This window comes from Panulirus ornatus, chromosome 65 (genome assembly GCF_036320965.1).
Source record: "Panulirus ornatus isolate Po-2019 chromosome 65, ASM3632096v1, whole genome shotgun sequence".
In the NCBI taxonomy this organism is placed as follows: Eukaryota; Metazoa; Arthropoda; class Malacostraca; order Decapoda; family Palinuridae; genus Panulirus; species Panulirus ornatus.
Window position 1 is genome coordinate 9,325,789 of NC_092288.1, and position 16,712 is coordinate 9,342,500.

The window sequence follows — 16,712 nt, forward strand, 5'->3', positions numbered from 1 at the left end:
CTATTTTGCTTTGGCCACCTCTTTCATTCTCGAGTTGGCATCTTCAGAAGTACAGTAAGGCTTTTGATTCAGAACAGCTTCTGTTTCTCAAACTTTTGGGTTTTCATGTTTTGCCTGTGTAGAAAAAATAGTACAGTACATCTAAAATCAAATTAAAGTCCTCTTCGTTACTGTATGCCCCAACTGGTGTTTCCAATTGCTGAATAAGCAAGTAAAATATAGCATTTAGAGTATATGAGGGTTAAGGCTATAAGTTGGAAGTTCCAATCCGTGTATGATGCCTCTGGTTGTGCACATGCCTAAGGCCAATTCAAATTGCAGTGAAAGCAACCAATATGTATTTGACATAAAGCCACTGAATAAATTATGAAGGAAGAGGTAGATGAAGTGATAAAGTGGAACAGAGTAAGCTAATGTATATGGAGAGATCAAGACAGAACCCACAAGCAAGATAAGTGGAAAGGTATACAAGTTAAGACTAAATGGTAAGTACATAGTTTTATGCTTTAACCAGAAAGTCTGATTCACACATATATATATATAAAAAAGAAAAAGACTTAATCATTTAACTGTCCCAGGCAATGAAGCATACGCATTCAATCAAGGTGGATTTATTGATGACTAGTTTAAAAATATTACAAAATATGTAAAAAAAAAAAAAAAGAAATCTTAACCTATGTGTTTTTGAGGTGAAGGGATCTGTACATGAGAAATAAATAAGAAATTTAATCATATATTTTTCAATACAAATACCTTTTAAGGCAATAGACCTTCATCTAGCTCCATTACTTTTAAACAAATATGTAAGTTGATACATATTTATAGTTCAATAATGAATTTAACCCATTGACTGCAGCTACTCCTGATAGTGTGCCCTCAGTATAACAATTCTAAATAAACTTAAGAAGAATTCTATTAAATGTTTTCTTACCATTCAAGAGCTTTTTTTTTCCAAACAAGAAAAAAATCAATATAGTAACAAGTTACTTATATGCATGATGAAATTTGTTACTTATGTGCATGGTGAATCTATCAAATAAATAAATGTTCAAGAACACTGCTCGACATACAATGTTCCCCTTCCAGCAATATATACACATCTTACTATGCACTCAGGTTATAATGCCCAATAATGTGTTCCATTATCAGCATTCATTTATTCATAATTACCTTAGGAACGCTTAAAAAAAAAAAGACGATGTTACACAGGACCTCTTTCTAAAAGTTCCTATAGCCCAAGGATGTGATACTCAAGATAGCAAGAAAATGTGGATCCCTTTGGAGTGAAAGGTTCTTTGATGAGAGACTACTCCAAACAGTAGCCTCACTGAAGGTGACATACTCTTGCAGTGTAACTTTGAGCTGGCAGATCCCAGTAACACCCCACTATGAAATCTATATACATTTTCTTGTACGCCAAAGCATTGTAAAAATGAAGTACAAATTTATCCCCGTGGTATTTTGATGGTACCAAACATTGAGAAAACATGAGAGAAGGATATGGAAACACTGTCTGTCATGTCAATGGTTGCTTCCTGATTCACTACTCCACTATTTATCATGCCTGTAACTATTAGATGCCCCAAACCATATATGGCACACTCACAGTCAACTGCCAGAGGCATCCCATGCCACATTTGGCACAATGACAGTCAATGGGTTAAAAATCGTTTTTTTCACTTAAGGATTTAAAATCATTAAGTATTGTCAACTTTTTGAATTTGTAAGGCCAGCACTGTTCAAATAAACCTAAAAATATGCATCTTATTTGTGACTATCCAAATTTTTATTGTTGAGAAAGAAGTGTTGTACCTCAAACTTAAAACTCACGTATAAAGCACAAAGATCAAAGTATTACTAAGAGTTCAGTACTGAAGTTACAAATCCGGCTCATTATTAGCAAGAATATTTTCAATCAAATGGATAACCTGTACACTTTAATCTAAAATAAAGCTAAAAATAATAAACATTTTAATCACACTGATTTTGTAATTGGCATGTTCTGAAAGTACTTTTGATTAAAACTCATATGTCCTGTATTTTGCATGGTAAGTACACAGACTAAATACAATGTAAAATAAGTCACACGAACTACTTACACATGAGCAAACACATACATGGTAATTTTGGTCAGTCCTACATTATTACAATTGTGAGATATACTCTAAAGTACACACATCTTTCTGCTTATTCATTCTGACTAATCATCTGTAATCAATTCACACTTTAACTGATAAAAGTCATATGCAGCCAACTAAATGTGACAATAGTCAGAGACAGCACTGCATTACTCTACTTAACTGAGGTTGTTATTTGTTAAGGTTCTAAACTGGTAAGTTTCATGCATAATGATAAGTGAATTTCAGAGACTAATTTGTAAGTGAAACCTAAAGTGACTAAAAGCAAGACAGTTCTGTCAGAGATAAGGGGAAGTCTAGGTGTGGAATGGCTGACAGTCATACATGGCAATATGTAACGAAGTTTCTTAAACACAGCAAGTATATATACAATTAGCCAAGACAATGGAGTAAATATTGAGATCAAATGCCACAAAGCAAGCAAACTGTTGGAACTTCAAGGAAAATATTGAGGAAAAAAAATAATTCATCCACTTAGTAAGGTTTGTCTGGAATAGTGTAACCAATGTCACTGTTTGCCTGGAAAAACAAAATGACAAACTCTACACAAATGGCTAAGAGTGACTTCCAGTGAAAAAGGTTATGAGGTACAGAAAATCAAAGGTTTACTAGCTTAAGATGGAGTACTTAATGAAAAATATGGACAAAGGAAAAAAAAAAGGCATATGTAAGACTGACTAGGAAGAATTAATTTTGAGAGGTCAGTTACAAAGGAAGAATCAAAACAAGATACAACAGCGAGAAGTACATGGATGAAAGAGCATCTCTATGGATAAGTCTGTTCAAATGTACACAAATCAAACTGCGGAGAAAGTTTGGCAAGATGAATCCTGCTGAAGGGAGGGCATGTTTTAAGGTACAAAACAAATTCTTTGACTTGCATGAAAAAAAGTTAATTTCTCTATTCTTTCCATTTACAGTCAACACCTTTTTTTCTAAATAAACAGGAAGATTGTCAATGCATAATCTTCACTAAACAGCATATTCACCGTCCTTGACGACATTCATCCATACGAATACCTCTAAAATACATACCTCTTAACCTCATCTTTCCGTCTATCTACTATTTTCCATTGCACTAATTCTTCTTCCTCAAAATTTTTGCTGTAATGATTATTACAAGTTATTCTTTTTAAATCCCTACACTCCTTATATCACACTTTTTTGTTTCATTCAATTCTCCAGGATTTCATCTCCACAACTGCCTCAAAAAATGCACCTTGAATGGCACCATTCTCACCTACCTATTCTAAGAGGGCTTTTATACTCCACTGTAACCCTCTCCACTCCATGAAGTCAACATACGTTTATTTTTTCTTCTTAGCTCACTTGATATCTAATCTTTTTAGCAATCTGATCTTATCCTTCATTTCAAAACTGACTTTATCTTCAATGCACATGAAAAGTCTAATGTTATGACAATGCTTGTATGAATGAGTATTTTATGTAGACTGTGATTATGAAGTGTTATCTCTGTCTGTCCAAATCAAAATAACATTCAGAAGAGTTATAAGCAATGGTGCTGGATAACATTCAGAAGAGGTATATGTAATGGTGCTGGATGGTAGATCTGAATGTTTAGTAAACCTTACACATACTATCCCCTTCTGCTGATGTTTTCTGCATTTTGTAAGTTTCAGAAGTGTTTAAAAATGGGGAAAGAATTGAAAACAAATAGTATAAGTGGTAGAAAATAATTTCATGGTAAAGTTCAGAATACAGTGCTACATTTTGCCAACAGGTGTCTGGACTGTTTTGCTCCATGTAATCAGTAATGCTGCACCTAGGATCATGGTCCTCTCTTGGCTGACTGTCTCATATGTAAGGAGGTTAAAAGCTAATCTACTAAACATGACACTTGTAACCTCCTCATACAATGCCAATAATATTAACTTACTAAAGTACTTAATGACAAAAATCACAGCCCATATCACAGCTTCAGCTAAGAAATAACACTGGAGAAACTGCAACATGCATAGTTGCTCCTTAATACCAACTCACCTAAAAACACATTACAAGACTAATCATCTAGATCCCTGAGTTTAAGCATACTCTATAGAGAGCACTGCATTTATATCACACTTTCTTCAAAAGGATAAATGTGTATATGAATGGAAGACATCATTTACCTTAAATTTCAAATATTATTAAGTATAATTAGCCCTTCAGTTCATGCTTACGCTGAACAAACTGTGCACACATGCAAGACAAGCTTCCTTATAAGTTAATAGTTTTTCATCTAGATGATAATCAAAATTATAAATACAAAAATTGAGAAAACTTGGCCCATTTTAAAAATACACAAGCACTAATATGCATACTGACAGAGCACAAATTTTATCAGTTTCCAGCAGTGGCAAATGAAAATACACATGAACACAAGAAGTGCTCTTATATTCCAATGATTATGGATAATCCTAAACTGTTTACAATAAACAGATTATCAGGAACACTTGGTCCATTTGCTTATTCAATATTAACATCTAAGTCAAGATAATGGCATTTCCCATTTGGAACCTTTCAGTAATACAGGAATTTAAATTTTTTTTGGGCTTTAACCCCAAACAATGGCACCTAATGGCAAAAATATGAAATTTTGTTTTATTACTTACAGGAATGGCATTATTTTTGAAGTGGAGGAATTTGACAGTCCATGGGAACATTGTAAGGGGCAAGAATCAAACTACAACATTAGTGCACCGTATCATGAAAACTTCCATTCTCAAACGCTACAAAGTTTACCCCAGTAGGATGAACACAATAGACATCTGCATACCCATAAACTGCTTCCAGACATTTAGTTTACTTCACAAAATTCAGCAAACTGGGGCAAAAATACGTCCACAAAATCCTCCTCTCTGAAGAAAAAAATACAACCTCAACGTTCACCTCACAATGAAAAACATGTGATTCTTCTGCTTTTGTTATGGCAATACTTCAGCTAACCTTGTCCCTGAAGCATGTATTAATATGCTCCATTTCCAAATATAACAACTGTCTAATTCAATAGAACTCTCCTCCATTTGGGAGAATATCTGGCGATATAAGACACAAATATTGACTTGTACACTGTCATCCTAATCTTAATTTTTGCTGTGCCCCCACTACAAATCTTAGAAACCTGTTTTGTTCCTCAATATTCTCTCAATGTATTACACATTGTACTTTCTATGTGGTGCTCTTATACTTATTAACATGGTTGTTCCTACTAATGTGCAGTTCACTGAGAACTGCATTGCAAATCAGTGCATGAGTCAATGTTATTACACTGTAATTTCTAAAACTAACAATTTAGGTATAAATCATAAATAATGACCAGTGGCTAAAATGTAAGAAAAGTAACCTTCTCAGTTCACTTGTTACATTCACTGTAGGGAAAACTCTCAACTGCACATAACAGATACATCACATATTCTCTTGGATTGGCGTGACATTTGTTCCAGTTCAGCAATAATTTCTTACATGAATTTTAATGAGTTACTTGCAAAGGTTTGGTTCATGCTTATCAGACATCACATCTACTAAGTTTGCTTTCTTTCTTCGTTAGTTTACCAACAAATTTTTGTCACTCCCCTTCTATTATTCACAATTTTGTTTCATATTACAAATGTATGATTAAAAAGTCCCATTTACTTTAAAAGTACAATACAAGGTTTTCAAATCTTGGAATATTTTTCCATTTATGATTCTCATTCTAACAACAAATATTTTTGCAATAGGAATTTTGACATCTAATTTCCTATTTAAGAGTAAGGGCTCTCTTTAGAATATTTTCGAGAGACAGCATAATTAGTATCAAAACATTTATAAATTTTCACCAATTTTCACTTCCACTATTTCCTTTTATTCTTCTGTAACTACTGGTAGATATTTTGATAAAATGTTTTGTTATACTTTTAATAATACAACAGCATAAATATATGCCTAGAATATGAAATTAAAGCTAATTTATAATATATTAATCATCATATGATTTTGTACTATTAATGATGGTGCATTTCTGGTGAAGCATCTGCAAAATTACTCTTTCAGAGAGTTGGACATGATGAAAAGGATATAAATGCTAACACAATGCCAACTCACAATATCTCAAAGTTCCTCTATACAAGAAACTAACTTTAAAAAAAAATGAATTTATCAAATGCTACAGAATACATGTATGGAAGGACAACAAAGGCGAGGTAATACAGCACAGAGATTAATGCCAAAAAGGCACCACTACTATCAATGAATGAAATTATCATATAACTATGCTTTATCTGTCTGTATTTGGCATTCATCTAAATAATTTAACTATATATCAAAATATTCCAGGATCTACACTTTCTCGTCACAAACTAAACTTGCAATGACAAATATAAAAACTAAACTGAATGCCTAAAAAGATGTTCTATGATCTACTGTCCCTGAAGAAGGTTAAGTTTCTAACTTTATCTATTTCAACTGATTTGAATCTATTAGAATTAGCTGATTTTTCATGAAGAATTTTAGTTGGCAGTGACCTCAAAAACCTGACCTTCTACACATTTATGGCATGTACATACGTACAAACATGATATGCTTCTTTACAAAAGTATTGTTTCTAGAAATAACATGCACTAATAAAATGTAGGTAAAACTGATAAATCATACAAATCTAATATGAAAAAGACCACACGAAAGTATATATGATATGCTTCACAAACCATATATCTCATTTCAGTACTTTCATTGCTGATAAACCAAAATCTAACTAGTCATTATTCACAATCTAATTGGGAAATCCAATAATTTTGGTATATCGCACATCCTAATAAAAATTCCTTACAAACTGAGGGTTATTTCTAGAGTCCAATCAGTGGAAAAAAAAAAAAAAATGTGCCTTATACTATACACCAGGCAGCAAAAACTGTAGTGTTTTACATATAAAAAAATGGATACCTTGGAGAACAACACCAAGAAGTCATCATAAAATATTCAGAAATGACATGACCTATGTTAAATTCATGATAGTGGGCACATTTAGCTGGATGCTATTACTTGCTCTTAGCTTAATTTCTAATAGCAAGCTAATTCAACCTCTTTTTTTTTCTTTCAAACTATTCGCCATTTCCCGCATTAGCGAGGTAGCGTTAAGAACAGAGGACTGGGCCTTGAGGGAATACCCTCACCTGGCCCAATTCTCTGTTCCTTCTTTTGGAAAACCCAACCTATTTGGAAAATTTAACTTCAGGAAGTAATACCATAATATGATCTGAGCCTCTGCTTATTAGTGAACTGGATGGTCCCAAACATTCAAAGTAAAAAATAAATGAAGAGAATAATAAAGAAATGACACATTATGAAACCTTTTTCTTTTGACAAAAAATTCCATAAATATTATCAGATTATTATTACACACTCCCAGAGGCCCTTTTATAGGGCTCCTGCAGATCTGAGCGTGCACTTTAAGCAGGAGCTGGGAAATGACAGACTCCTTTGTGAGGTTGTACTGTATTTCATTCCGCTCACTAACAATGATACAGCTTTGCCAAAAAGTGACTTCTCACTCTTGGGGTAACCACACGTAAATGGTCCAGGAACACACACCTACATATGCACCTGATACTGTTGAAGTCATGGAAACAAAGCTTACTTAAGATATATGATCTCACCTGTTCAACTCAGAAGGGTACCTGATAATAAGGAAAGAAAGGAAAAGCAGAGGAGAGGGAGAATAAGCACTCTTAACACAATGGTTGTTGCAGCTCCATATATCGTATCCCCAATTCATTTGAGAACTTTTCAAAAAATAGATTAAAAGAATCTATGAAAGATTTTCAAAAACATATAAAACAATATGGTAAGCTCAAAGATGAATACTTTTTCATACAAGTCAAGGCCATCTTCACAGCCAACTCTGCCAAACATATGCTGCAGCCCTTGTCATGTGACACAATATATACACACTTACTTTACTACAAGTATGTTAAAGTTTCCTTACACTTATGTACATACAAAATTTCTCATCATAAGAATAGTATTTCTCCAACTGCAAAGGCTGTACTACTAAGAGTATAACCTTGTCAAAGAACAACTCATTCCAAAGGAGTCTATATTTCCCTGCTATTAAAAGTAGCACAGCCTTGTGCTGCAGGAGCCTTTAGAAAGCTCTTGGGTAACACCAGAACTCTCATAGAATTTTGTCCTAGGATAATCATAAATAAATTATTTGCAAAGTTACACATTATACTCAGTGACTGCTTTTCATACGGTACATCTTAAAACATGAATAATGAGACACTTAATTCCACATCATATCATTTTCAGTCTCTTTCCCAATATATATTATAAAATAATGTATGTCATCACTTTCTACAGCAAAAAAAAATTAATCTTGTGTGATGTCAGTGAACATGGATAGCATACTGCTTAACGATGTTGGCTGTGTTTCCCTTACAAAACTATAATATCGATTTGTTTCAATCACTATCATGCCTGTCAAATCACTATCAAAATACCCCAAGAAACAGTCTAGCTCCTAAGAATTCTCAGTAACAGAACAAACTCCAGTTATACCTGACAGGTGAATGGCAGACACAACAAAGCACCTCCCCTTCTCATACCGTAACTGGGGTCATCACCCTCATTCCTGGCAATATCATACTTTTCTTTCTCCTGCCTTCTTTTTTGCACATCTTTGTGAAAACTACATCACTTGATTTACTATCTATATCCTCTAAAATGTCAGAGTCAAGTGCATATAACAAGTCCATATTTGGGTTTCCATACATGGCTCTCGCATTGCAAAGTTGCTACACCATATGCTTTGGCATGGTGATGGTCACTGGTCACTCAAGCAGAAAAATTACTCTTTGATATGCCAGTAAGTGAATTCAAAACAATTAACACTCCTATAGCTGAGTATAAACTTTTGAAAAATGAGATCCCACACATGGGATACTCATAGTCAACTCCAAAAGGAAAAGCATCCTATGTATGGGATATCAGCATTCATTGGGTTAATAAAAGAGAGCTTTAAGAAATAGTGGGGCACGGCCCATTCACACAATACATAATAGGAGTAACTGTAGGGTAAAGGGCAATGTAGTGTTAATACTATATAATCCTCTAAAGAATTCTAATCATCCAGAACAAATATAAAATATTAACAATGAAGGAAAAATCAGGATAACTCATGTACTATCAAAAACACACTGTTCTGAGATGGCAGAACTCTAATAATGAGGGATGTATTTCATAAAGAGCAATTAAGGGAAAGTGGATTCTCATACTAATGGGGTGTCATGGATAGATACACAAGGTTTTAGTGTACAAAGGAAAATTTCCTTTGTTTATATGTAGGTGAACATACTAGGATGAAAGGAACTGACAGCGAGGAACTCACACATCATCAATGCTTTGATCATATTTTCATACATACTAGTATGGATACTAAGAACATCATATACAATAAACCTAAAGGAAAAAGTGCTTATGTAATGCTCAAGTCTGACCAAGTGGTAAATGAGGACGTTAAAGGAGCAGACGTGAGACAAGACCTAAGTTAAAGGAGCAGACGTGAGACAAGACCTAAAACATATAACTGTAGGAACTACACAAACCTTGACAATTTGAATGGTAACATAGACAAGGAAAAGGAGATCAATATCAAGAAACCATGGCTCTTTGGTGAGAAGTTCTGTTAAATCTGCAGAGAAGAAATAAGAACATGGTTAAATTAGCCTCAAATACAGAGGTCATATCAAGGAGGAAGGAATGGTTTAATGAAAGATGTCTATAAGCAAAGAAGCTTCAAAATCTGTAATGGCAATGATATAGGTGGCAAGGGTCTGGTGCTGTTGCAAAGAATTCAGTGCTGAGCATGGTGAAGGCTGATCATATTTTTTTTACCCAATTGTGGATAGATGGTTGGTTACGAAGTTGCTTGGGTGGGTGAGTAATCACATACTTCACCAGTAAATAATAATACAAAAAGTAGGAGATAATCTTTGTCCAGGCTGCATGATAGTCAATGAAGACTTTCCCATCTTACTCTGCCTCCATGTGGAACACACCCTTACAGCCACAGGAGACACATAAAAGAGGTCCCCAGGCTACATAGATTAATTAGCCACTGCATACTAATGTGTCATCCCTAGTAAGCTATGTAGAAGAATATCACTGTAACCAGCTAATTTCTCATTAGGTCCTCCCAAAATTTAACACTGTAATGTAACATAGGTGAGCTTTCATCATTCTCTTCATATCTCTATGCCCTCCATTCCTATACTGCACACAAAACTAAATGTGTGACTTTACTCTTGGCCTAATCAACACACATTTTATGATAATATTTAGAGTTACTATTTAGTCTTAGGCACAAGAATATGAGGTATATTGAATGGTCAAAGTGTCTAGAGACCTTGTATGCACCACTATACTTAAAGTGCAGAAGAGAAGAGGAGAGATTTACTTTTTAAGTCTGTCACAGACACGGAAGATACTTCCTCCCTCTCCAAAATCCAGTTAAGCTGGAGTTTGCTGTACTAAAACATTGTTACTACAGGCCTTCCAAATTTACAAAGACAATATAAGAGCTAACCTTATCTACTGCCAAACCAAGCTTGAAATCACACTTACATGTTAGAGCTAAAGGATTTTTCAAGCTTAAACTTTATTGCATTTTGTCAGAAAATAACACATAATGTACTTATATTGTTGTACCAATGAAAACTCTTCATTTACTGGCAATACTGTGTGGCAGTTAAATAAGCTTACAGTGGAATATTGTATTTCCTTAAGAGTTATGCCATGTCTTAAATTCATGAAGTTATGGGGTTGGCATTAACGAACAACTAACTTGCACTTCATAGCTTGCAATTGTTACTCAAATATTCCCGCTCAAAAATCTGAAATTTCCTGTACACCCAATGAATTCAGAAATCAATCATTTAATGGACAATCCAAACATGCGTGTGACAGCTGGGGTGTGAGTTGAAGCAACTGCTAACAACAGTGGTAGGTCATTCAAGTCTAAGCCCAATGCCCTTGTTAACTCTGGTAAATGATATGGGCTGAAAGTGGCTTCTGAGCCTCCAAGAAAAGCCCCACCAAGTAAGTACTCTGCTAACAGCTGCGACTTCAGGTACAATTCACACAAACGTTCCTCCAGGTGCTGCATGATCTGTGGGAAGAAGTTACATTATTCTAGAAGGGCATCTTATTTATTTTGCTTTGTCGCTGTCTCCTGCGTTAGCAAGGAAGCGCAAGGAAACAGATGAAAGAGTGGCCCAACCCACCCACATACACATGTATATACATACACGTCCACACACGCAAATATACATACCTGTACATCTCAATGTACACATATATATATACACACACAGACATATACATATATACACATGAACATAATTCATACTGTCTGCCTTTATTTATTCCCATCGTCACCTCGCCACACATGGAATAACAACCCCCTCCCCCATCACGTGTGTGCAGTAGCGCTAGGAAAAGACAACAAAGGCCCCATTCGTTCACACTCAGTATCTAGCTGTCACGTAATAATGCACCGAAACCACAGCTCCCTTTCCACATCCAGGCCCCACAGAACTTTCCATGGTTTACCCCAGATGCTTCACATGCCCTGGTTCAATCCATTGACAGCGCGTCGACCCCGGTATACCACATCGTTCCAATTCACTCTATTCCTTGCACGCCTTTCACCCTCCTGCATGTTCAGGCCCCAATCACTCAAAATCTTTTTCACTCCATCTTTCCACCTCCAATTTGGTCTCCCACTTCTCCTCGTTCCCTCCACCTCTGACACATATATCCTCTTGGTCAATCTTTCCTCACTCTCTCTCCATGTGACCAAACCATTTCAAAACACCCTCTTCTGCTCTCTCAACCACACTCTTTTTATTACCACACATCTCTCTTACCCTATTATTACTTACTCGATCAAACCACCTCACACCACATACTGTCTTCAAACATCTCATTTCCAGCACATCCACCTTCCTGCGCACAACTCTATCTATAGCCCATGCCTTGCAACCATACAACATTGTTGGAACCACTATTCCTTCAAACATACCCATTTTTGCTTTCCAAGATAATGTTCTCGACTTCCACGCATTCTTCGATACTCCCAGAATTTTCGCCCCTTCCCCCACACTATGATTCACTTCCGCTTCCATGGTTCCATTCGCTGCCAAATCCACTCCCAGTTATCTAAAACACTTCACTTCCTCCAGTTTTTCTCCATTCAAACTTACCTCCCAATTGACTTTACCCTCAACCCTACTGTACCTAATAACCTTGCTCTTCTTCACATTTACTCTCAACTTTCTTCTTTCACACACTTTACCAAACTCAGTCACCAGCTTCTGCAGTTTCTCACATGAATCAGCCACCAGCGATGTATCATCAGTGAACAACAACTGACTCACTTTCCACACACTCACTTAGAAGGCCACTAAAAGGGGAGGAAGCGGGGGCTGGAAATCCTCCCCTCTCATTTTTTTTTAATTTTCCAAAAGAAGGAACAGAGAAGGGGGCCAGGTGAGGATATTCCCTCAGAGGCCCAGTCCTCTGTTCTTAAGGCTACCTTGCTAACGCGGGAAATGGCGAATACTTTGAAAGAAAGAAAGAAAAATATATATAAAGGTGACTGTTCTAATAACAGAGGTATAAGTTTGTTGAGTATTCCTGGGAAATTATATGGGAGGGTATTGATTGAGAGGGGTAAAGGTATGTACAGAGCATCAGATTGGGGAAGAGCAGTGTAGTTTCAGAAGCAGTAGGGGATGTGTAGATCAGGTGTTTGCTTTGAAGAATGTATGTGAGAAATACTTAGAAAAAGAGATGGATTTATATGTGGTATTTATGGATCTGGAGAAGCATATGATAGGGTTGATAGAGATGCTTTGTGGAAGGTATTAAGAGTATATGGTGTGGGAGGTAAGTTGCTAAAAGCAGTGAAAAGTATCTATCAAGGATGTAAGGCATGCATATGAGTAAGAAGAGAGGAAAGTGACTGGTTCCCAGTGAATGTCAGTTTAGGCAGGGATGTGTGATGTCTCCATGGTTGTATAATTTGTTTATGGATGGGGTGGTTAGGGAGGTGAATGCAAGAGTTTTGGGGAGAGGGGCAAGTATGCGGTCTCTTGTGGATGACAGGGCTTGGGAAGTGAGTAAGTTGCCATTCGCTGATGATACAGCGCTGGTAGCTGATTCTGGTGAGAAACTGCAGAAGTTGGTGAATGAGTTTGGTAACGTGTGTGAGAGAAGAAAACTGAGAGTAAATGTGAATAAGAGCAAGGTTATTAGGTTCAGTAGGGTTGAGGGACAAGTTAACTGGGAGGTAAGTTTGACCTTGACCAAAACATCCTATATCTGCCACTTAATCATCAAACATATTCAACAAACTTTCAAAACACTCACTACATTTCCTTCTCACTTCACCACTTTTTGTTACTTCCCCATTAGCCCCCTTCATCGATGATAATATATTTATATATTTATTTTGCTTTGTCGCTGTCTCCCGCGTTTGCGAGGTAGCGCAAGGAAACAGACGAAAGAAATGGCCCAACCCACCCCCATACACATGTATATACATACACGTCCACACACTCAAATATACATACCTATACATCTCAATGTACACATATATATACACACACAGACATATACATATATACACATGTACATAATTCATACTGTCTGTCTTTATCTATTCCCATCGCCACCTCGCCACACATGGAATAACATCCCCCTCCCCCCTCATGTGTGCGAGGTAGCACTAGGAAAAGACAACAAAGGCCCCATCCGTTCACCCTCAGTTTCCAGCTGTCATGTAATAATGCCCGAAACCACAGCTCCCTTTCCACATCCAGGCCCCACAGAACTTTCCATGGTTTACCCCAGACACTTTACATGCCCTGATTCAATCCACTGACAGCACGTCGACCCTGGTATACCACATCGATCCAATTCACTCTATTCCTTGCCCGCCTTTCACCCTCCTGCATGTTCAGGCCACGATCACTCAAAATCTTTTTCACTCCGTCTTTCCACCTCCAATTTGGTCTCCCACTTCTCCTCGTTCCCTCCACCTCCGACACATATATCCTCTTTGTCAATCTTTCTCATTCTCTCCATGTGCCCAAACCATTTCAAAACACCCTCTTCTGCTCTCTCAACCACGCTCTTTTTATTTCCACACATCTCTCTTACCCTTACATTACTTATATATATATATATATATATATATATATATATATATATATATATATATATATATACTTAAAGAAAGACAATGACACTAGCATTGTGGATGAAAGCAGAGATGAAATGAGAAAAGTAATTAGAAAGACTGTTACTGTACTGAACAGATTTAAATACTTTGAAAAATAACATTAACTTACTCAAAAATAAGTATGATAATAAATGTCAGAACATTATAGCAGAAAAAACATTTTAATCTAACAAACATATAAAAATTTAAATAATAAAACCAACACTATTACGTACAAACTGTGGGTTTACATCCATGCGAGTGAGGTCCAGCACAGAGTCTGTGATAGCTGACACAAGGGGAGACATGCCCACCCGGAGTCCCACTTGAACCCCAGATCCACCATGTTCCACAATGTACGAGTGGGATGACACCAATTGTACTTCCCTGTTGAAGTTATTCTTATGAAACCAATGATAGTGGCGAGTGTACCCAATGGTTATGGTAAATTAGTCAAAAATAACATGAAAGATGACCGGTAGATTTACTTGTAACATAATGTAAACTAAAGAAACTTCAGCAGATTTACCTATGAAATGACTAAAATAATATTGTGATTAAATGGTCAGAGTTTACATGTACCTATAAAATTCTGAAGATACAGCAAATAGACCTTGGCTCTCAAATAAACCTGACCTCTATTCATGTCAACATCTGTGCTCTTCCTTCTAACATTTCTTCAGTTGAACACCATCTATCTGTCACCTTTCCAAATATCATACTTCTCCCAGAGACAAATGTCAAATCATGTTTTTTTAATTCCTTTCATATCTCCAACCATTTAACATTTACATCCAAATTCCACTAGAAAGGGACAGTCTGGGCTTATTTGGATGCCAACACACCTGTTGTATGTCTCACTGACCACTATCTTTAAACAATGTACTCAGGATAAGATTTGTCACCTAACTACCCTGATTTTTATCAGTTGCTACTTGCCTACTCTGTGTAATCAAAACAGTAATGTCTCTCTTCAAGAAATCTTGGGGACAAGTAACTCTCTATAAATGTATTTTGCCTGATTATGGGTATCAATACTACAGTAAGGATCTTATACCTGATCAAATGTCATAAAAACCTTAAAACTTTAATTCCCAATGAATGTTACAGAGGTATAAGTTAACTAAAGCTATGTGGTTACTTTAATGTGAGGAAATCAGTGAAAATTACAACAATGACATTGCTACACACACTAGAACAATATACATGTGTACCAGTCATGAAAAACACTGAGTTCTCACTGATGGGTAATTTCCACTAAAGTGGAAAGGGTACTGAAGGCAATGAAAAATGTGGGTTAAAACAAGGAAACACAATATCAAAGAAACCTAACCTAATTCAAAATGACAATTTGATTGTGATGCAAAAACCTTTATTTACCATGTGTTAGTGTCAGCAACAACTGCAACAGCTTCTGCCACCTGCTGGTCCAGGGTTGAACAATGAGCAGCAGCTGAAAGATCCTGTCTTAAAGCATCCTCCCAGTGATGGGTCTGGGTAGTGGCATGAACAACAAATACTGAGGAGTAGTGATCCATCACACCCCCAAGCAAAGATCCAGCTAAGCTGCTGCTGCTACAGCCACTCACTCTGCCATCCCCAAGAAATGATCCACCAGAGGAACTGTTATTCACACACACACACCTGCCAAAAGATAAGTAAACCTATCAGTCCTGTAGCATCCAAATATGGGTGCCAGAGCATGATAAAGAATTAATGTTATAACACCAGCCTCATCCAATAACTTCTAAAGCTTAATTTTCATGTATCATTAGTGTGAACAATAATACAATAAAAGGTAGAATGATGTGTCAGTAAGCACATACTGTTCCCTTTATCAAACTCTTTTGTCTATTTACTGCATATACATTCCTTCACTCATTAACAGCTACTAATATTCTCACACATTCAAGTGTCAGAAATTCATCAGTAATGTTTGTAACATTTGCCAGATATTCTTAAAAATTTGGTTTGGCTGCCAAAAAAGTGTAGTCATCAGATGCTTGCCATGAGAAATAATGAAGAAAAAGTATTGGGCTACTTTGTGTAATTCAGGAGAAAACAGTAGAGAGGAGGAAAAAAAAAAAAAAAGGGGGGGGGAGGAAATGTACCACAGACTTAAAGTTCTGAGGTAACTGCAAACTAACCTTAAAAAGATATCTTTGTGTCGTGTGTGGTACAAAACCAACCTGTTGCAGACATAATGTGGTCAGAGGTATAAAACATCAGAAACAAATGGCAATCTCTTCCTTTCCCTCATGGCAAAACTTCCAACAGCAACAAAGGCCAAGAAAACTAATGCCTAGAATTAT

The 16,712-nt window shown here is 36.2% G+C and overlaps 1 protein-coding gene across 1 annotated transcript in view; it reads right to left on the reverse strand.

The window, feature by feature from the left end:
• Window positions 1-600: 600 nt before the first annotated feature.
• LOC139746600 (folliculin-interacting protein 2-like) overlaps window positions 601-16,712 on the reverse strand; it is a 16,158-nt gene continuing 46 nt past the window's right edge. The window contains exons 1-4 of the mRNA XM_071658008.1: window positions 15,781-16,712; window positions 14,637-14,787; window positions 7,328-11,283; window positions 601-7,196 (exon numbers count right to left, since the gene is read on the reverse strand). The exon at window positions 15,781-16,712 is cut by the window's right edge and continues 46 nt beyond it. Coding sequence (XP_071514109.1) covers window positions 11,047-11,283; window positions 14,637-14,787; window positions 15,781-15,938 — 546 coding nt within the window. The 5' untranslated portion in view covers window positions 15,939-16,712 and the 3' untranslated portion in view covers window positions 601-7,196; window positions 7,328-11,046. The remainder of the gene's footprint in view (window positions 7,197-7,327; window positions 11,284-14,636; window positions 14,788-15,780) is intronic.